General features: G+C 44.6%; 1 protein-coding gene across 1 annotated transcript; it reads left to right on the top strand.

The window, feature by feature from the left end:
* The first annotated feature begins 880 nt into the window (after positions 1-880).
* On the top strand, positions 881-21,585 carry aqp11 (aquaporin 11). The gene is made up of 3 exons (XM_048532354.2): positions 881-2,384; positions 14,856-14,972; positions 19,574-21,585. Exons 1-3 carry the CDS (start codon positions 1,742-1,744, stop codon positions 19,666-19,668), a joined length of 855 nt encoding a protein of 284 aa, XP_048388311.1. The 5' UTR covers positions 881-1,741; the 3' UTR covers positions 19,669-21,585.
* The last annotated feature ends 851 nt before the right edge of the window (positions 21,586-22,436 follow it).

Below are 22,436 nucleotides of genomic sequence, written 5' to 3'. Positions count from 1 at the left end.
TGCATCTGTGTGATCACATCCATCGTGTAATGTGGTGACCCAAATTGCACATAATACTTTTGCCATTTCATATGGCAGTAGTGCACACAGTACTCCAGCTGTGGCTTAACCAAATTAGTGTACATCTCCACGATAACCTCCCTGCTATTATAATCTATACCACAATGCCTTCCACAATCTCTGCCTTTTCTGAGTAACTATCAAGTGAAATCAGGTAGAGATCTCCATGTCTCCAAACCTAACTCATGGTTGGGCATTTTGTTCTGGAACTTTCCAGAATTTGCCCATTGGAGATTTCAATTTCCAAGGCCGTTCCATGTGCGTCAGCTGCATCGAGACACCTGAACTGTACTGACATGCCACTCCAGTCCACACTGCTGCAACAACCATCTTTCCAGCATTAGATCTAGGCCATTACCATGTCATTATTTATTTGCTGTTTATGCCCTTAAATTAGCTTGCCCACGACCCAAACCCATTCCACACACTTAGGGGTTTAACCACTCCCAACCGCTCACCCCTGCCCCCCCCAGCTTTCGGGGTTTGACCACTATCCAAACCCATTCCAACCTCTTTAGGGATTTGTTCACTCCCATTTCACCCTCTCCTGGGGTGAGCCCACAATCTAAACCCATTCCATTCACGCTGGGAGTGTTCTGTCCTATGCCCACTGCCTTGCATCCTCTCCAGTAGTTGTTTTCCCCAATAGATCCCAAATCCTGCTCCCAAACTTATGACTCTATAAAACCCCTTCTCGACCTCAGATACACCCGAACTGTGGTCAGGACACCCTTCCCCATCACAGGAGAGGCCCCACCCACTAGCCCCGGAGCCACGCCCCCCTCTGCACGTGTCGCTGGCGATGCTGCGGCCCGCCCCCGCCTCCTCGGCTCGAGCTCACTGACGGCGGCGGCGCCTCCGAGGGCCGGCGTTCAGCAGCTCCGACCTGAGGGGAGCATGCAGTAGGAGACCGGTGCGTCTAGGACCATCGACAGGCAGGTGTGTCACAGACTCCTCCACCCCCCTCATAGACTGTCTCCCACCCCTCACAGAGACTTGCCACACCCCCTCACAGACTGTCTCCCCACCCTCCTAACAGACTCTCTCCCATCCCCCTCATGGACTCTCCCCCACCTCCCCTTGCAGAGCCTCACCCCACCCCCTTATAGAGTCTCCCCACCCCCTTCACAATGCCTCCTTGAACACCCCTCCACACACAACTTCCCCTCACAGTGACTCCTGCAACTTCCCCCACAATCTCCCGTCACGGTGACTCCTCCACCCCCCCCCCCCCCCCCCACAGACTCTCCCAGCCCCCTCAGACTCCCCTCACAGAGACACCCCCTCACATAGAGTCCCACAAACGTATTGTACCCACAGAGAGAATCCCCTCTGTAGAGTCAACCCCACCATCACAGGCTCACCATCGCAAGACCACCACCTCATTTCCAGACCCATCCTCACCCTTAGCTCTGGTGATCCTCCCTCAACTCTTTACAGCAACCCCCTGTGAGATTCTCCACCCTACTACTAATCCTCAGCCAGAACATTCCCCACTCCTCCACGTGCATTTTTGTTTGCTTACCTTTGTCCTGCCAGGTCGTTTCAGCTCATTTACCCACAAAACTGAATATAGGCTTGCCTTGTAGACCTCACCCAACCCAGTTTGCCAGCCCATGGTCTGCCCAAACCCCCCAGTCTGCCAGACCACCCCCTAAGGGAAATCTGTCAGCGGCAGGCAATGGAGAACATTCTGGTTTCGATCAGTGTCCTGGCTGGCGCTGTGGCGGTGTGTGAACTGCTGCGCCATATAGCCAAGGAGCTTCTGTGGCCCTGGCAGGGCCGCTCAAAGGGAAATCTGAGCCGCAGCCCACACTCTGAGCCCCCTAACCTCGAGGTGTTAGTGGAACTCTTCTCCACCCTGCAGCTGTGCATCTGCACACACGAGCTGCGGCTGCTGGGGAGTTCTGGCCTGCTGGGTTTGATTCCAGGGCTCACCCTCACTTACCTCGCCACCCTCATCCACGTCAGCACCTTCGGCAGTGCCACCTGCAACCCGGTGAGCTGCCTTGAGCGCTACCTCTGTGGACAGAGCAACGGGCAGATAGCAGCCGCCAAGGTGTTGGCACAGCTCACTGCAGCCTCGGTGGCTCGCCGGCTCATGGAATTGGTGTGGGCCCTGGACATGTCGGACCTGCACTGGTATCACCACCAGCACCAGTACAAATGTACCTCAGCACTAAACACCACCGCTGAAAACGGGCTGGTTGCCGAGTTCACCTGCGCCTTCACTCTGAGGGCTGCACTTTTCAGATTTCACTTGCTGAAGCAGAGGTACAAGATCCATGTGGTGGCTGCATTGATCACATTCCTCGTATTTGCAGGTGGGTACAGTGCAAAACCCGCGCATCATGTAACTGACCACTGTCTTCCCCAACTCACGTCACTGTCAGTAGAAGCTGGAAAACGACAGCACGTCAGACAGCGTCCGAGGAATAAGAAGGTCAACGTTTCAGGCCAAAACCCTTCTAGACAACTGGTGAGGGGAAGCGGAGCCCAGAAGTAAATAGAGGCAGAGGGGTGGGGGTAGGGGTAGGGTAGGTGGGGGATGGTGAAAGGTGGATGCAAGTAGGGAGTTATTGCGGTTGGTGAGGTGAAGCAAACAGGTGAGTAGGAAGATGGACAGGTTAGGTCCAGTTAGGGGGATGAGGAGGAGAAGGAGGACTGAACATGAGCTAAGGCTGGGGTGGCGGGATTTTGAAGCTGTTGAAATCAATATTGAAGCCATTGGGCTGTAAGTTCCCAAGGCAAAATATCAGGTGTTGTTTCTGCAGTTTGCGTTTGGCCTCCCTCTGATTGTGGAGGAGGCCAAGGTTGGACATGTCACCTTGGGAGTGGGAATTAAAACAGATGGCAACTGGAAAGTCAGGTTGGTTGGTGCATACAGAGCACAGATGATCCACGAACTGGTCTCCAAGTCTGTGTTTGGTCTCTGTGATATAGAGCAGGAGCAGCAGATACAAAAAGCCAGGTTGGGTGAAGTGTAGGTGAATCTCTGCCAGATCTGAAAGGATTATTTGGGGCCTTGGACAGAGGTGAAAGGAGAGTTGTAGGAGCAGGTGTTGCACCTCTTGTGGTTGTAGGGAAAGGTACCAGATGTGTTGGTGAAGTTGGTGGGGATTGTAGAGCTGACAAGGGAGTTGCAGAATGAATGGTCCCTGCAGAAAGCGGATAGTGGTGGGGAAAGAAATATCTTTTTGTTGAATGGGTCTGAGGACAGAAGTGTGCATTGCTGGCATGGCCTGCAGTTGCCCCACTATCAGTGATTTGTCCCGAGTGGGTGCAACAATTTGCCAGCAGCTTTCAAGCCATTCAACTTCAGAGCAATTCAGAACTGGACCCAATCAAGAAAGAAAGTGCATTCAAATTATAGAATTGTTGCAGAGCAGGAGGAGATGATGACTGATTTATATCTCATTCCATCTATTTGCATTGGTTCTGTAACCTTTAGTAGAAAATTAATTTATCAATGAAGTTTATACCTTCAATTCCACAAAAAAAGAAGGTTGTAATATGTGTATTTGTAAAAGAGAAAATTGTAGCTTGTGAACCTGAAGACCATTGCAGTCAAAAATTATTTCATGTGTTAAAAACTATCATTTGCTATCCTTTCAAATACAAGCTAAACAATTAGGTGAAAATGCTTTGGTTAACAGCAGTCTATTACCATGTGAGATTAAAGGTATACTTTATTGAAAGACTAAAGTCTAGTTTATAGAATGTTCTGTTACTAATCTAATCATTCCCGAGTAAATTTTGATTCAGCTTCCACCCCTGAAGGTTTGAACACTTGGTCACCATTGTCCTGGTTGCTCGCTCTTAAGAGAAAGAGAGAGAACGGGGGGGCACTACAACTCAGGTGAGGGGAGAAGTTGAGAAGGAAGTCCTTCAGGGCAACCTCAGCCAGTGCAGGAGCTGAACCCGTGTTGTTGTATCACTTTGTATTGCACACCAAACATCCAGCCAACTGAGTTAACCCACCCCCTCAAACAAATATTGATGTTGTGAATGGTGAATGTGAGAGGTCCCAGATGCATGCACGTGCAGCTGCTCTCCCCCTGTGAAACCAATGGCTGTGTATTGAAGGTTAATGGAATAGGTTGTATTTTGAAAGATTGTTGGAGACAATTAATAAAAGAAAATAGATTTGACATTTTATGGTGTCATTCATTATCTCACATATCTCAAGTCTCTTTAACAGTCAATGAATAATTTTTTTAATTGAAGCCACTGTTGTAGGGGGAAAACAAATAGATGCAGCAAGCTCCCATAAACTACAATGTGTAAAAAACCAGATAATCTCTTTTAAGTGATAAGTAAGCTGAGTAGTAAGCTTAGCTGAGTAATAAACTTTGGCCAGGAAACTGGGGAATGCAGCCTTGCTCTTCAAAAAGTAAAGTTGCAGTTTGCCCTCCTGAAAGGGTAGAAGGGGCCTGTGGTTTAATGTCTCGTCTGAACTCTGTCTTGTACGTTTTCAAATCAAAAGGAACTGATTCAGTGCAGAATTGTCAATATTCATTAGAACAGCCAGAGCAGTTGCATGCATGAAGTATATGGCTGCTGAACTAGATCCTGTCAGGAATCTTTCTGATGAAGGGTCTAGGCCCGAAATGTCAGCTTTTGTGCTCCTAAGATGCTGCTTGGCCTGCTGTGTTCATCCAGCTTCACACTTTATTAACATCTCAGAAGCACAAAAGCTGACGTTTTGGGCCTAGACCCTTCATCAGAGAGGGAGATGGGGTGAGGGTTCTGGAATAAATAGGGAGAGAGGGGGAGGCGGACCGAAGATGGAGAGAAAAGAAGATAGGTGGAGAGGAGAGTATAGGTGGGGAGGTAGGGAGGGGATAGGTCAGTCCAGGGAAGACAGACAGGTCAAGGAGGTGGGATGAGGTTAGTAGGTAGGAAATGGAGGTGCGGCTTGAGGTGGGAGGAAGGGATGGGTGAGAGGAAGAAAAGGTTAGGGAGGCAGAGACAGGTTGGACTGGTTTTGGGATGCAGTGGGTGGAGGGGAAGAGCTGGGCTGGTTGTGTGGTGCGGTGGCGGGAGGGTATGAGCTGGACAGGTTTTGGGATGCGGTGGGGGAAGGGGAGATTTTGAAGCTGGTGAAGTCCACATTGATACCATTGGGCTGCAGGGTTCCCAGGCGGAATATGAGTTGCTGTTCCTGCACCCTTCAGGTGGTATCATTGTGGCACTGCAGGAGGCCCATGATGGACATGTCATCTAAAGAATGGGAGGGGTAGTGGAAATGGTTTGCGACTGGGAGGTGCAGTTGTTTATTGCGAACCGAGCGGAGGTGTTCTGCAAAGCGGTCCCCAAACCTCTGCTTGGTTTCCCCAATGTAGAGGTAGCCACACCGGGTATAATGCATACAGTATACCACATTGGCAGATGTGCAGGTGAACCTCTGCTTAATATGGAATGTCATCTTGGGGCCTGGGATAGGGGTGAGGGAGGAGGTGTGGGGGCAAGTGTAGCACTTCCTGCGGTTGCAGGGGAAGATGCCGGGTGTGGTGGGGTTGGAGGGCAGTGTGGAGCGAACAAGGGAGTCACGGAGAGAGTGGTCTCTCCGGAAAGCAGACAAGGGTGGGGATGGAAAAATGTCTTTGGTGGTGGGGTCGGATTGTAGATGGCGGATGTGTCGGAGGATGATGCGTTGTATCCGGAGGTCGGTGGGGTGGTGTGTGAGAACGAGGGGGATCCTCTTTGGGCGGTTGTGGCGGGGGCGGGGTGTGAGGGATGTGTTGCGGGAAATGCGGGAGACGCGGTCGAGGGCGTTCTCGGCCACTGTGGGGGGAAGGTTGCCGTCCTTGAAGAACTTGGACATCTGGAATGTGTGGGAGTGGAATGCCTCATCCTGGGAGCTTTGTTATCTAGGTATCTTGGAGCAGCTTTTTGTTTTGCTTTTTTCTGAAGAAGGGTCCAGACCAGAAACATCAGCTTTCCTGCTGTGATGCTGCTTGGCCTGCTGTGTTCATCCAGCTCCACACCTTGTTATCTCTTGCCACGTCTTGATTTGTGGCTGCTCTAATTGCTAAACATTGTTGCAGCAAGTAATATTTTGTACACTTAAGGTTTTGAGGGTAAACGTGAGTTTTGCCCAAATTATGCCCAGCACTCAGTTATGGAGAGTACACAATAGCTATACAGCATAACCAAAATGGTCAATGCCGGTCATTATACACCCACACCCCTTTCTCATTTTTTAGAACATAGAACGTTATAGCACGGTACAGGCCCTTCGGCCCTCGATGTTGTGCCGACCTGTCATACCAATCTCAAGCCCATCTCACCTACACTATTCCATGTACGTCCATATGCTCATCCAATGATGACTTAAATGTACTTAAAGTTGGCGAATCTACTACCGTTGGAGGCAAAGCACTCCATTCCCTTACTACTCTCTGTAAAGAAACCACCTCTGACATCTGTCCTATATCTTTCACCCCTCAATTTAAAGCTATGCCCCCTCGTGCTCGCCGTCACCATCCTAGGAAAAAGGCTCTCCCTATCCACCCTATCTAACCCTCTGATTATTTTATATGTTTCAATTAAGTCACCTCTCAACCTTCTTCTCTCTAATGAAAACAGCCTCAAGTCCCTCAGCCTTTCCTCATAAGACCTTCCCTCCATACCAGGCAACATCTTAGTAAATCTCCTCTGCACCCTTTCCAAAGCTTTCACATCCTTCTTATAATGCGGTGACCAGAACTGTACGCAATACTCCTGGTGCGGCCGCACTTGAGTTTTGTACAGCTGCAGCATAACCTCTTGGTTCCGGAACTCAATCCCTCTATTAATAAAAGCTAAAACCCTGTATGCCTTCTTAACAGCCCTGTCAACCTGGGTGGAAACTTTCAAGGATCTGTGTACATGGACACCAAGATCTCTCTGCTCATCTACACTATCAAGAATCTTACCATTAACCCTGTACTTTGCCTTCCGGTTACTCGTACCAAAGTGCATCACCTCACACTAGTCTGCATTAAACTCCATTTGCCACCTCTCAGCCCAGCTCTGCAGCTTATCTATGTCTCTCTGCAACCTACAGCATCCTTCGTCACTATCCACAACTCCACCGACCTTAGTGTCGTCTGCAAATTTACTAACCCATCATTCTACACCCTCATCCAGGTCATTTATAAATTGACAAACAGCAGTGGACCCAACACCGACCCTTGCGGTACACCACTAGTAACTGGTCTCCAGGATGAACATTTCCAATCAACCACCACCCTCTGTCTTCTTTCAACAAGCCAATTTCCGATCCAAACTGCTATATTTCCCACCATTCCATTCCTCCGCATTTTGTACAATAGCCTATTGTGGGGAACCTTTTCAAACCCTTGCTGAAATCCATATACACCACATCAACCGGTTTACTCTCATCTACCTGTTTGGTCACCTTCTCAAAGAACTCAGTAAGGTTTGTGAGGCACGACCTTCCCTTCACAAAACCATGCTGACTATCCCTAATCAATTTATTCTTTTCTAGTTGATTATAAATCCTATCCCTTATAACCTTTTCCAACACTTTACCAACAACTGAAGTAAGGCTCACTGGTCTATAATTACCAGGGTTGTCTCTACTCCCCTTCTTGAACAGGGGAACCATATTTGCTATCCTCCAGTCGTCTGGCACTATTCCTGTAGACAATGACGAGTTAAAGATCAATGCCAAAGGCTCGGCAATCTCAAAAATCCTTTTCTTTCTTTCTCTCAGGTGTTTATCCAGCTTCCCCTTAAATGCTGTTAATCCCACATGTTCCGTGTGGTATCAAGTTCCACATTTACACTTCTCTCCAGGTATCAAAGTTACTCCTGAATTCTCCAATTAGTTTATTGATGACTATCTTAAAACAGAACAATGTACTTTACAGAAAAGACCATTCAGCCCATTATGCCATCCTGTCTAACGAGCATCTCACCTTGTGTCATTCTTCTGCCTTTTTCACTTAGGCACGTTGGTTTTCTAATAACGGTTTAATTATCTTTTAAGTACCTCTAACGAGCATCCAGGTAGTAGATTCCAGACCCTAACCACTCACTGCTTGAAAAGGTTTTTCTCATACTGCTTTTGCTACTCTTGTCAAATACTTTAACTCCGTGTCCTCTCATTTGAAATAATTTTATTGATGGCCCCCTGCCTTGGTCTCACCACATAATAGGAAATGTTGTCTGAATCACAGTTGAAAGAGCAATGCAAAGCCTGACCACTTCAGTTGAAAGTATAAACTGCACCAGACTTTGAAAAATTGCTACATTATGCCAATGCCACACGGTCTCCTACAAGATGGTCGGCTGACTCTGACCCTCGATACTCTGACCTGCAGTATTGTCCTCCTTGGTGCTTCACACTTTGTCCATAAGTTGACATTTGCTGATCTTCTTTGTTGGACATCATTACTCACCTGTTCCTGTTACCTTTCCAGATTTTCCCTTCAGCATTCCAGTTTCTACACCCAAACGGTGCTTAGCAATTGTAATGAACTAACCCAAGTGAGATTTTTTATCAATATTATACACACTAAATTTAGAAACTTGGAAAATAGGTGCAGGAATCGGCCATTTGGCCCTTCAAGCCTGCACCGCCATTCAATATGATCGTGGTTGATCATTCAATTTCAGTATCCCATTCCCACTTTCTTTCCATACTCCTTGATCTCTTCAGCCAGAAGGGCTGTTTCCAGCTCTCACTTGAATATATCTAACAAACTGGCCCTGACGACTTTGTGGTAGAGAATTCCACAGGTTCACAACTTTGAGCGAAGAACTTCTTCCTTATCTCAGTCCCGAACGGCTTACCCCTTATTCTTAGACTTTGATACGAGTTCTGGAATTCCCCCATTCATTTTAGAGTTCGGATGTTTGAACAGGTTTGGTCTGTGTGTGTTAGATATTTAATAATTGTTAGGATTTTGGGAGGCATTTTTTTTCAAACGTGTGTGAGAGAGAGCCCTGAGTGATGATGGGAGTATGATTTCATTAAGTGTGTTTTAGGATTATATGAATAATAATTGGAAATCATTAATTTGCTTTATGTTCAGAAGAGGCAGGATTGCTTTTGCTTAGCGGGGGGAGGAAAAAAAGACGTAGTTTGGAAAGCTTTAGCTTTCTGTTTGCTCAAGTCCTGGTTAAAGTTAGATGTGAGAAACAGTTTATCCCAGAGAAAGGAGTCAGTTCAGATCAGTTAATAGGTTACCAGAGTGTAATGGATTTAGTTGAAAGCTCCAGACCAGAACTGTTTGCTGAGAATCCTGAAAAGGTTATTTGATGTTGAGAATATCTGAGCTCAATTGTGTGACTAATGTAGAAAAAAGCTACCAAACTCCAAGACTGTGAATTGAAAGAAATGGTAGAGTCTAACTTACAGATGCAATAGAAAAGGGTATTTCTTCAGAAGTTGTGAAGTGAGGCATTGCATACTTTAAAAACCTCAGGTATTAACAGAATTCTCCAGCAAACAAAGTAACAACAAAATCATGTTCAACCTGATTCTGGTTTTGAATATTGTAAACTGAGATAGATGGAATTGTAATTTTACTGTGTTTCATTATCCCTCAAATTGTGTTATACCGAAAGTTTGATTTTTATCTTGTATTTTATCTTAATTTCTTTTGTGTAATGAACTTCTGTTTTATTATTAGTACCACATTGCAGCATTGTGTGATTGTTTCAGTGAAAGATGACCATATTTTTAAAAATACTAACAAAATTTCAACTACCAAATGAGATTTCAGTCTGGAGTCTGACTTGTCCAGTAATAACATTAGCTGGGATCATCACACTAAGTAGAGAACTTGAGTAAAAGGAATCTAACTTGAAACTATGTTGGTCAGGATCATGTATTTGGCAGGGGAACCACGATGAGCATTTCTTTATTATTGACACTTTGAAAGCGACTTTTTAATATTGTGCCTTTTTTAATATTGGTTCCAAACTCCAATTTCTGCCATCTACAAATCATTTGATTTTTGCAAACTAGTCTAGCAGCTGTACTATGGAGGGGTGGCAGGGGAGTTCAGCCCTACTTACTGTGATTAATCATGGTGATAGCTTATATTGGATAGAGTGTGCACTAATGTATTGGCATTGAGAGGGTGGAATGTCCATTCAACCAAGTACTCCTGGAAACCAGGAGCAAAAACGGAAGTTGCTGGAAAAGCTCAGCAGGTCTGGCAGCATCTGTGAAGAAAAAAAATCAGAGTTCATGTTTCGGGTTTTACTCCTGAAAACCAGTCAGTTTATGTATTAAGGTCTTATTGTCCCTTTAATATCCTGCATTTCCTATGTACTGAAATTTCCTGTGCTTTATTTAACCAAGCTTCTGTTTACCTGCCTGTCTTGTGTTACCATGGAGCAGCTTCTTTGGGACCAGTGAGAAGCTGATTCACTCGGCAGGCTTGGAAAAGTGCAACTTTGCATCTTAAAGCCACACAGTTTCTTCCCATCTTGTATACAGGAGTTGCTCTTGGTATGCAAGTGTTAGGCAGCTATTCGGTGAGCTTCACAGCTTTTTCATTTGGATCAGTGTGTTCAATAGAGAATTCAACTGCCCACACCCAGATTTTCAGTGGTTAGTGACTCCTGGAATCACAGTAACACAGAAAGTGGCCCACGGCCTATCAAGACCATGCTGCCACTTGGTGGACCGATCCAGTCAGTCTCATTCTCTCAGCTGTATTCATGTCCTACGTCACTGAGCTCCACAGCATTACCATTCACTATAATGCAGTCTCATAAATATTCCCATCCTCAATGATAGGAATGCCCAGCACATCAGTGCAAAAGATAACTCTGAAGCTTTTGCAATAATCTTCACCCAGAGTGGATGATCTGTCTTAGTCTCATCCATTGGTCCCTAGCATTACAGACATTAGAAAGAGCAGAGATGTAGCCTTTCCTCATTTAGAAAATTGTCTTCGGAAATCTGAAGCACAAAGGGACTGAGGAGTCCTAGTTCAGGATTCTCTTAAGGTTAACGTGCAGGTTCAGTTGGCACTTAGGAAGTGTTTGTTATATGAGAAGCAGTTGAGGACTGGATCTATACTCGATGGCGTTTTACAAAGATGAGGGAGGCATCTAATTTGAAACTTACAGGACCTGAGGGCACAGCCAAAGAGTTAAGGGATGGCCCTCAGAATTGCGATGAGAAATTTCTGGAGCCAGAGGGTGGTGAATCTGTGGAACTTATTGCCACAGAAGGCTCTGGAGGCCGAGTCATTGAATGTATTTAAGACAGAGATAAGTTTTTAATTAGTCAGGGATCAAGGGCTACAGGGAGAAGGTAGGAGAATAAGGTTGAGAAACGTATCAGCCATGATTGAATGGTGGAGCAGACTTGATAGGCCTAATTCTGCTTCTATATCTTAAAATCTGCAGGAGTTCCTCAGTGTGGTGTCCCTGATCCAACCATCATTTAATCAATGACCTTCTCTCCATCATATGGTCAGAAGTGGGGATGCTCTGCAATGACTGCATAATGTTCAGCGCCATTTCCAACTCAGATATCGAAGCAGTACATGTCCACGTGCAGCAAGACCTGAACAATATCCAGGTCTGAGCTGAAATGTAGCAAGTAATATTCACACCGTGCAAATGTCAGGCATAGACCATCATCTATAAAAGACAATCTTACCACCATTCCATGACATTCAATGGTATCACCATCACTGAATTCCCCCACTATCAACACCCTCTTGGTTACAAAAGACAAGTAATGCACAGGAACAGGCTCTACAGCTTTCTAAGCCTGTGCCAATCAGCACGCCCTAACTAAATTCAAAAAACAAACCACTTGCCCTTATTCGATCCATATTCCTCTATTCCCTCCCTATTCACGTACCCATCTAGACGCCTCTTAGATGTTGCCAATGTGCCTGCTTCCACCACCATTGCCTCTGGCAATGCATTCCAGGCTCCTACCATGCTGTATGAAAACCTTCCCTCGCACGTCTCCCTTGAACTTTTGGCATCTCACCTTGAACCTGTGTCCCTTTGTAATTGAAACTCAACCTTGGGGACAAAAGCCTCTTACTATCCACCTGTCTATGCCTGTCATAATTTTGGAGACCTCTATTAGCTTTGACAAGAAACTGAACTGGAAAAGCCGTATAAATTGTGTCAGGCAAGCAGGTCAGAGGTTAGAAATGCTGCAGTGAGTAAATCACCTTGACTCCCCAAAGCCTATTCACCATATATAAGGCAGAAGTTGAGAGTGTGATGCAATTCTCCCCACTTGCCTGGATGAATGCAACTCAATAAGCTTAACACCATCCAGAAAAAAGCAGCCTACTTGATTGACACCACATCCACAAACATCCATGCCTTCCACCACCAGCATTCAGTAGCAGCAATGCAACAATTTATGAGATGCGCTGCACCAATTCACTAAAAATCCTTAGACAGCACCTTCTAAATACACAACTGCTTCCATCCAGAAGAACAAGAATAACGGATACACAGGAACACCTGTCCAAGTTCTCTACAAAGCCACTCACCATCCTGACTTGGAAATGGATTGTCGATCTGGGTCAAATTCTTGAACTTCCTCTCTAATGGCATTATGGATCTGCCAATGGCAGAAGGACTGTAGGAGTTCCAAGAAGGCAGCTCATCACCATCTTCTCAAGTATAACTAGGTATGCGTAATAAATGATTACCCAGATAGCCGTGTCCACATCCAGTGCTCCAATGAATTCAGAAAAAAAACCCCCACATCCTCAATAAGCGTCACAGTTCAGATGAGACATTAAACCGAGACTGTCACTTTTTTGCAGACCTGATGATATTTGATGAATAAGGAAGGTATCAGAAATTCTAGCAAATGTTTATTTTTCAACCAACATAACTTTTTAAAAAAAATGCTTGTGTGATCATTGTCATGTTTGTGGGATTTTTGCAGTGTGCTACTAGGCTGTAACATTTTCCTGTATCATGAAATTATCTCCACTCAAAAATATGTATTGCCTGTGAAGTGTTTTGGGGCATTCCGTAGATGAGAACGATTGCTATGTACGTTTTTCTTCAACTATCTTTCTTGTATTGTGAATAAATTACCAGAAAAAATGGTAAACCAGACAAGATAGCGAGAGGAGGGGTGGGACTGGGGAAGCTAGCAGGGATGGTGATTGGCGATTGCAGGTAGAGTGTGGTGGGATTGGCCAGTGGGATGGGTAGGGCAGATAGATGGGAGAGAGATGGACAGATTGTGTCAGGTCAAGGAGACCTGAGAGGGAAAGTTGGACGTGGGATGAGGCTGGGGGTGAGGAGATTTTAAAGCTGGTGAATTCTATGTTTAGGCCATAGGGCTGGAGGCTCCCGAGGCAGAACATGAGGTGTTGCTCCTCCAGTTTTCGGGTGGTCTCAGTGTGACACTGGAGGAGGCCCAGGATGGACACGGTACCAGGGAGTGAGAGGGGGTGTTAAAATGGTTGGCGACTAGAAGATGTTGTTTGTCACGTGCAGAGCGCAGATGCTCTCTGAAGCAGTCTCCAAATCTATGCTTGTTTTCGCCAATGTACAGGAGGTCACATTGGGAGCAGCGGATACAGTAGACCAAGTTAATGGATGTGCAGTTGAACCCCTGTCAGATATGAAAGGTCTGTTTAAGGCCTTGAATGGAGCTGAGAGGGAGGTGTAGGAGTAGGTTTAGCACTTCCTGTGGTTGCAGGGAAAGGTGTCAAGTGTGGTGGGCTGAGGAGGGAGTGTGGAGATGACCAGGGAGTCATGGAGAGAGGGGTCCCTACTAGAAGCAGATAGGGGCCCGGAGGGAAATATCTCTTTGGTGGTTAGGGTCAGATTGTAGGTGGTGGAAGTGGCAGAGAATGATACGCTAGATGAGGAGGTTGGTGGGGTGATATGAGGATAAGGGGGATTCTGTCTTTGTTTTTGATGGGAGGAGGGATGTGAGGGCAGAAGTGCAGGAAATGCAAGAGATGCAGTTGAAGGCATTTTCGATCACTGAAGGGGGAAAGATACAGCCCTTGAAATAAAATGACATCTGGGATGTTCAGAAGTATATCTACTCCTCTGCTGCCTGGCCTGCTGTGTTCCTCCAGCTCCACAGTATGTTATCTCTGACTCCAGCATCTGCAGTTCTTGCTGTCGCTGAAAGAAGTCAAGATAATTATTTAAAAATTGTTTTTTGACGGGTTGTGGGTCAACGTTTATTGCCCCTCCCAAACTGAACGCTTGTTTGACCATTTCAGAAGCCACTTAATACTAAACCATTTTGCAGCTGATCTAGTGTCACGTGTACGCCAGGTATAGATAGCAGATTTCTTTTGCTAAAGAGATGTTAGTGAAGCATGTGGGTTTTAAATGATAATTTACAGTTTCATGTTATTGTCACCATCATTGAGACACTCTTCATTTCCAGGTCCAGATACCATGTGGGATTTGAGAGTATGTCCCAAGACCTGGTCCTCTAGATTGTTAACTCAGTCATACTACCACTACACCATAACCTACCTCCTCAGGTTTGATACATTTGAAATGTTTCTGGGGGTAAAAAAATTAAGGATTTATTTTGGTTCTTTCAAAAATGGATGGACTTTTATGTCCTAATAGCCTTTTCCTGTTCTGTATGGTTTTTGTGTTCTGGATACTTTACTTTCTTCATTTATTTAAGTTTATTTAATTAACTAAATTGTTATTCCTAGCCATCATGGTGGGTTTGACTTTGCACCTCTAAGTCATTACCCCAGACCTCTGCAATACAAGTCCAGTGAAATTGTCACGATGCACTTTGCACGGTTTTGGATAAACTGATTTCTCTCTTTTGCGTTGTACAGCTGGAGACCTGACGGGGGCTGTGTTTAACCCAGTGCTGGCTTACTCTATAACTTTCAACTGCGAAGGAAGTACGTATCCTGAATACTGTTTCGTATACTGGCTTGGACCCTTGATGGGTAAGGAGACACGAATCAAAGAATGGTGCTGGCACAGGAGGAGGCCACTCTTTTTTTTATCATACTGACTCTGCAACAGCATTCATCCAGTACCACCCCTTTGCTTTTTCCTTATAGGACTTCAGATGTTTTCTCTCAAGTTAATGATCCAGTTTCCTTCTGGAATTCTGTTTCCCTCCACCACACTCTAGGGCAGTATGTTCCAGATCCTTAACCACTTGCTGCATGAAAAACTTTGTACCCATTTCCCCATTGCTTCTTTTGCCATACATCTTAAATCTGTGTCCTCTGGTTCTTGTTACCTCTGCCAATGGGAATGGTTTCTCCCTATTTATTTTTTTTGGCTCTCCGTTTGCACACTGCTGTCAAATCTCCTCTCAACCTTCTCTTTTCCCAGGAAAATCCCAATACCAGTCTTTCCAATCTATTCATGTGAATGCAGTCCCTTTGGTCCTGGATCCATTCGCCAAAATCACTTCTGTGTCTCTCTTGCTCAATCTCTCTCTCTTCTCCCACCCGCCCTTACTCTCGTTCAATGTTTTCACATGTTGTCCGTATTCCACTTGAGGCCAGACTGTGACTTAAAGGTTTACCGTAACTGCCTTGCTTCTGTGCTCTATACCACAAATGATCAAGCCTCGGATTCCTAATGCTTTGTAAAGTCTTGTTCACAAGAGTTGTCCTTACATCTTCAATGATTTGTGCATGTATAACCCCAGGGCTCATTGCTCTGCACCTCTTTCACAGTCATACTGTTCATTTTAGCTTGTATCTCCTTGTATCACTTCATACGTCTGCCCATTTGTCTGCGTATCAACATCCTGTTGAGGTTTAGCCCTAACCCCCTCTCACGTGCATGGGGAACGGAAATGTTTTGCTTTTTATTGTTTGTTTTTGGGCTGGGCTGTGAGGTTTTTGTTTGATTGTTGGATACCTTGGAAATGTGAACCGGAGGTGATCAGAACTGCGGATGCTGGAGTTAGAATTAACACAGTGTGGAGTTGGAGGAACCTAGCAGGCTAGGCAGCAACGGACAAGCAGGAAAGTTGACTTTTTGGGTTGAGAGTGAAGAAGGGTCCCGGCCTGCTGTGTTCCTTCAGCTCCACGCTGTTATCTATGGAAGTGTGAACCCATTCTTGTATTTTTCACTCCTGTGTTTAAGGGTACAATAACAATATTATTGAGCTGGTAAACGTGTGTTCATCAACAGCACAGAAATATTCTGTTCAAGCTGTGGTCTTTGTCAAACCTAAACTGGTTGGAGATAGAAGGAAATTGGACTTGAAAACAGTTGTTAAATGCTGAAATGACATACATTTAACATAGAAGCAAAGCACTCCACGGAAACTGTTTTAAAATAAAAAGCTTTGCAAGATGCGAGTACAGATGAATGTGGTTCGCTTTTATTGACCACCTTTTCTTACCCTGGGATTGGAGATCCCTTAATCAATCAACCCTTAATTTGACTGTTTACACATGATAAACTGGCAACCTACCCACCTGCCACATGATGGGAAGAGCTCAAGGGGTGTTTTGTAATACTGACATCTATCCATCCATGTGGCAGGCTGCCATCTCTCCTCTCTGAGGTACTTGTCATTTAATCAGCTTCCTTTCAGTCATTCCTGCGGTGATCAATACTTCAAAAGTCATCTTCAACTCACCAACAGGCGGAGGTCTAGTTGTACAGTGGTGGTGTCCCTGTTTGTGAGCCAGGACACCCAGTTCAAGTCACACTGTTCCACAGTGTGTACTAACGCCAACAGCCTGCTCACTGTTGCTTCATTCAGGCCCAGCCAGAATCACTGCACCCTTACAAATTTGAAACAGCCTCCATACCTACATTTCAAGCAGCACTTGAGTGATTGCAAGTGCAGTATAGAAAACAAATTGTGATTTTAAGGCTAGCTCACATGGGAACAAATGCAACAGACTTTAGTGATGGCATTATTGTTAAATCAAATAAATACCATTTATTTCAGTTTAACTATTGCAAGTCAGTGGTAAAGCATGCCATGCCAAGTCAATGTGAACATGCTATAATACATGGTTTAAAAGAAAGCCTTTACATTTGGTTGTTTATCAGGCATAGTGCACATTTCTAACCCAAGATGTGTTCCCAGTTGTAGGCAAGTGGTTTAGTTTTTATTTTCGCTAAAAAATTCACCCCTGGCTAGTGATGATAATGAGTGATAAACCGAAACCATCTAAAATGAAACCGAAAACATACGACTTCCTTATAAATGATAAAATATAGCTGTGAAAGATAAGACCTGGGTTGTACCGAAGTATGTTGATAAGCAAAAAGGGGAACGTGGAACAATACCACGTAACAATGCACTAGTAAATTTGAGGACAACTTCCCTCAAACAGCATGCTTCATACAAAGTTGACAAACTAAAGGGTGCTTTGAAAGCTAACAGTCAGCACTAAAAGATAGGACCTGCACTGAAGCATCATTTTACATTTGCCATCTTTAGACTTCTTTAGATTTAGATTTGATTTTATTGTCACGTGTACTCAAGTACGGGGTACAGGAGTACAGTGCAAAGTGTATAATGTCACCACACTGCGCCATCTTAAGAATAAAGTACCCAAGTACAAAATCTTAGTTACAGAAATAGATAAGTAAAGAAATAAGTTTTAAAAGTTCAGCACTGTAAAATCTCTGGCATAACAAAATAAATCATTCACAGGTGGCAAAGTGCTAAAGAAGCAATGACTGTGATCGCTGATTCTTTAATCAATGATTTTTATGAACAAATAGTAACAGCAATCCAGAACGTGTCCCTTGGTGTTTTCATAGTAGCAAGACAAGCAGAATCTCGGTCAAAGATGACAATTCTGACTTCAAGGGAATGGCAGGTAATGTGCAGCCACAGGTGTCTCACTGACTTAGAGGTGACTCGAAGACAAAATATGTAATTATTATATCCTTGACTCAAGGTTTATATGTCATTATAAATAGACAGACTGTTTATTTTAGATTTTCATTGAAGTAAATCCTGAGACTTAAATTTAGAAAGTGACCTTGTGCTTTGAAAATGTTGGAGATCATTGATTAGGGACTGATTCTTCACAGGTTAATAGCAAGATTATAGCACTGAAGGAAGTAATTTCATCCATTGTATCTGTACCAAACATAAAAGCTATCCAGTTTAATCCCAGTTTCCGGTTTTGTCTGTAACCATGTGGGTGACTGCCCTTCAAGTGCATACCAAATATTTTTCAGTGGTATTGAGGCTTTCTGCTTGCCCACTCTATCAGGCAGTGAGTTCTTGACACCAGCAGCTTGTGTTGAGACGGAGATGGCGAATACTCCACTTACCTGCAGTCCTACCAATTACTGTAAATCTTTGCCCCCAAATTCTTGATTTCTTTTTGGTGGAAGAAAATGGGACTGACCTTTCCACACTATCTGCGCTCCTTGTAATGTTGTACACTTAATTAAGTCTCAGATAAGCCACTTCTCCAAAGAATGCAACCCCAGTCTATATGAAATAAAACAATGAACAAAGAAAGAAGTTGCATCAGAGATAATGGGAACTGCAGATGCTAGAAAATCCAAGATAACAAAGTGTGGAGCTGGATGAACGCAGCAGGCCAAGCAGCATCTTAGGAGCACAAAAGCTGACGTTTCGGGCCTTGACCCTTCATCCGAAAGGGTGAATGGGGAGAGGTCTTTGGGCCTCCTGCAACAATGCCACCCAAAGGTTTCAGGAATAGCAACTCATTCTGCTTGGGAACCCTGCAGCCCAATGGCATCAATGTGGATTTCACGAGCTTCAAAATCTCCCCACCCCCCACTGCATCCCAAAACCAGCCCAGCTTGTCCTCGCCTCCGTAACCTGTTCTTCCTCTCACCTATCCCCTCCTCCCACCTACCAACCTCATCTCGCCCCCTTGACCTGTCTGTCCTTCCCGGACTGACTCATCCCCTCCCTACCTCCCAACCTATACTCACCTCTACAGGCTCCCAACCCTGCCCCTTTAACTCGTCTGTCTCCTCTCCACCTAGCTTCTCCTCTATCCATCTTCAATCTGCCTCCCCCTCTCTCCCTATCTATTTCAGAACCCTCTCCCCATTCCCCATTTCTGATGAAGGGTCTAGGCCCGAAATGTCAGCTTTTGTGCTCCTAAGATGCTGCTTAGCCTGCTGTGTTCATCCAGCTCCCCACTTTCTTAACAAAGAAAGAAGTCACTGGACTCAACGTTAACTCAACTTTCTCTCCACAGATGATGCCAGACCAGCTGAGTTTCATCAGCAATTTCTGCTTTTGTCCCAGTTTTTTTCTGAGCTAAAATTCTGAATTCCTGGCAACATCAATCTCATGAGTACCCCCTCTCGTGCCATCATATTGTTCCCATAATGTGGTGACCGGAACTGTACACAGTGTTTTGGCTGTGGCCGTACTAATGTTGATACATTAGTGTTGGAATGTGAGTTCCCTACTTATGCTGCACCTAATAAATGACTGTATCATGTATGCTGCCCTTACCAATTTTTCCCTCTGCCCTGCTGCCTTTAGCATTCTTTGGGCATGCAAGTTGTGTGGTCTTGTTTCATTGGCTGCTGTTTTGTCCCTTCCCTATTCCTCCAGGTGCAATGACTGCTGTCTTGTTGTTTGAGAGGGAATCTGGAGATGGTGCTAATGCGAGATTGACAACAGAAGAGGCTAAGGAGAAGAAATCCTGAAGCAGCATCCTTGCTGTGCTGGAACTGTACAGCTGAACTGTGGACCATATCACCCTCCAGAGATCTCGAAGGAAAAGGAAGTTAAATGATTTTTTTTCTAGTTTCAAACCACAAGGAACTGTAACAAGCATTGTTAATCAATTTAGTGTCATCTCAATTTTGGGAGTTAGCATTTCAGCCAGGACTACTTTTTTGGGGACAAAAAAAAAGCAATAATTTAAAAGAAGCTAAGGACAAGTTTTAGTGATAACAAAGTGTAGCACTGGATGAACACAGCAGGCCGAGCAGGAAGGCTGACATTTTGGGAAGTCAGCTTTCCTGCTCCTCTGATGCTGCTTGGCCTGCTGTGTTCATCCAGCTCTACACCTTTGTTATCTCAGACTCTCCAGCATCTGCAGTTCCTACTATCAAGAACAAGTTCTAAACACATTTTATTGATTGGCTGAGTGCCTCCCTGTTAGGCCTGATGTTGGAATTGACATGAATCACACCAATAGCAGCAGGTGAAGAATTTACAACTTAATGTTCGAAGTGAAGCCATTGCTTTTATTCAGGCATCGGTATTTCACAAGTGGGCACAACTCAAACAGCACCCATTACTCCTGAAGAAAAACAATTGCATCAAATTAATGAAGTGCTTAGAATGAGTAAGAAAACAAGCAACTGATTTGTCGCAAATTGTATGGATGGCTACCCCAATAACTTATTGTTAGGAACTGATTGTGTATGCTGGTGGAGAAGGTTGTCTTGGATTTTAATGTAGTGATAGCGAATGAATGGTGACAGGATTCCAAGTGAGCGAGTTGGTGACCTGGAGTTGGGGGAGGGGGTGGTGATGGTAGTGGAATCCCACTTCATGGGGTGGTGTTCCAAGTTTGTTTGGGGCTGTACCATCTTAGGGGAGAACTTTGGAGCTATGTTGACAGAAGTTTAACAGTAGATCATTTCATATGTCTTGAGGCCACTCATGTCCTACGGGGACAGGGATCAAAATAAAGGAGATTGTAATAAACAAACTCATGGCCATCAAGTGCATGTGAATAACATTTGCTGGTATCACTATCTTTGAAGCATCTATGGCATTTGCCAGCTCTGTTGATGTAGGTTGCTTTATTATCTGAGTGAATTTATCCTTCATTGAAGAGCTTTTAACTTCTGAATATTGAATATTGGGGCAAAGCAGTGAAAAGTTCTCAAAATGACCACCAGCATCTCAAAAGACATAGACCCTCTTTTCTGTCACAATTTTTAAAGAACTTGAATGTATTTTGTTATCTGATTAAGTGCAAGGGCGATCTGAGTTCACATCCAGAAGTTTATTTTCCAATTAGGATCGTGAAACGTAAAGTTCTTGCAATGTCACAGCAGGCGAACAGTTTTTCTGTCTCACGCTGAGCCACTGGGCAATTGCAACCCTGAGCCATGAAGACAATGCAAACCCACACCCTCTATCCTGTAATGATTTTGCTTAAAGGATACATGTATGCACTGGTGAGGGATCATCGGCTCAGTTTTGTCAGCCAGTCAACACTGACTGTCTAGGCTTGCAGACAAAGGACGATCACTTGAACAATGTGCAGGAGGCTTTTTGATGTGCAGAGCACTAGAGATCATCCTTTGGAGGTTGAAGTTGGGGAGAGTTGGTTGGGGGGTTGCGAAAGATAGGCAGAAAATTATTTCTCAAGTAGCAATATGAAGATCTGATAGCTGTTCTCAGTGAATGGCGAACTTTACTATCTGGAAAGGGACTGTGAGTAAGAGTGGGATAGCATTGTGAGGTATTAACCTAATCTGGATAAACTGCCTTCCAGGTCCTGATTTTATAATTTACACAGCACATTCTGATTAATAAACATTCCTTGAAATTGTGAAGACATGTTGATGTATTAGTAAGAATAAATTATTATTGATACAGTTTACTTTGCCTTTATTTCTGAGTAATTTTTAAAATTGTTTCTTGAGTTATGGGTGAGGGCAGCATCTGATGTCCAGTACAATGGTGGCCAATTCTTCGTTAACAGTTTATTGAATAAATATCATACTATACCATTAAGCTTACGATAGTTACGTCTTTAGGACAATGAGGCTGTTCCAACTGTGCCACTTATACCCTCATGGCAGTTCTGGGGTTCAGATATCCAACATAAGACATAGAAGCAGCAACAAGCCATTCAACCCATCAAGTCTGCTCTATTAGTCAATGAGATCGTTAAGTCAAGGCAAACAATGTTGTTGGTATGAATTCTCTGTTGGAACTCAACCCTTTGATTTTAACTTACCTAGTTCAACGGGGTGGGTTTGGATCAGAACTCTGTTTTGAAGTCAGGAGGGTATTGTTGAGCAGGTGGCAAAATAAGTTCCTGGTCCAAAACCTTTGACTTTCTCCATACTCATCAGAATGGTTTGAGTTAATATCAGGGCTGGCCAGCATCAAGCACATCCAGGTTGCTTGCAGAATGAATCTTACTCTTAAGTGCTAACACACATTGGTTTTAGTTAATGCAGAGCATCCCTGCAGAACACAGAAGAGACCACTAGGAGTAGGCCATTAGGCCCCTTGAGGCTGCTCCACCATACAATAGGAACATGGCTGACCAACATGCTTATTGTCCACTTGCCTGCATTTTACTCCATAGCCCTTGATTTCTCCTGCTGGACAAGGATCTATCAATCTCAGTCTTAAATATACACAAGGACTCTGCACCCCCCCCCCCCCCCCCCAACCTCCCCCAAACATCTGACTGTGGGAAGGAGTTCTAAAGACTCGC

This window comes from Stegostoma tigrinum, chromosome 6 (genome assembly GCF_030684315.1).
Source record: "Stegostoma tigrinum isolate sSteTig4 chromosome 6, sSteTig4.hap1, whole genome shotgun sequence".
NCBI classification, from domain to species: Eukaryota; Metazoa; Chordata; class Chondrichthyes; order Orectolobiformes; family Stegostomatidae; genus Stegostoma; species Stegostoma tigrinum.
The sequence above is the reverse complement of the archived record's forward strand: the minus strand, read 5'-3'. Positions and strand labels throughout refer to the sequence as shown.

What these genes read in the sequence shown, in the direction of transcription:
- aqp11 (XM_048532354.2), top strand. Translation starts at nt 1,742, where the DNA reads ATGGAGAACATTCTGGTTTCGATCAGTGTCCTGGCTGGCGCTGTGGCG. An exon ending in CACATTCCTCGTATTTGCAG is followed by an intron (nt 2,385 to 14,855) that starts GTGGGTACAGTG and finishes TGCGTTGTACAG; the next exon opens with CTGGAGACCTGACGGGGGCT. An exon ending in CTGGCTTGGACCCTTGATGG is followed by an intron (nt 14,973 to 19,573) that starts GTAAGGAGACAC and finishes CTATTCCTCCAG; the next exon opens with GTGCAATGACTGCTGTCTTG.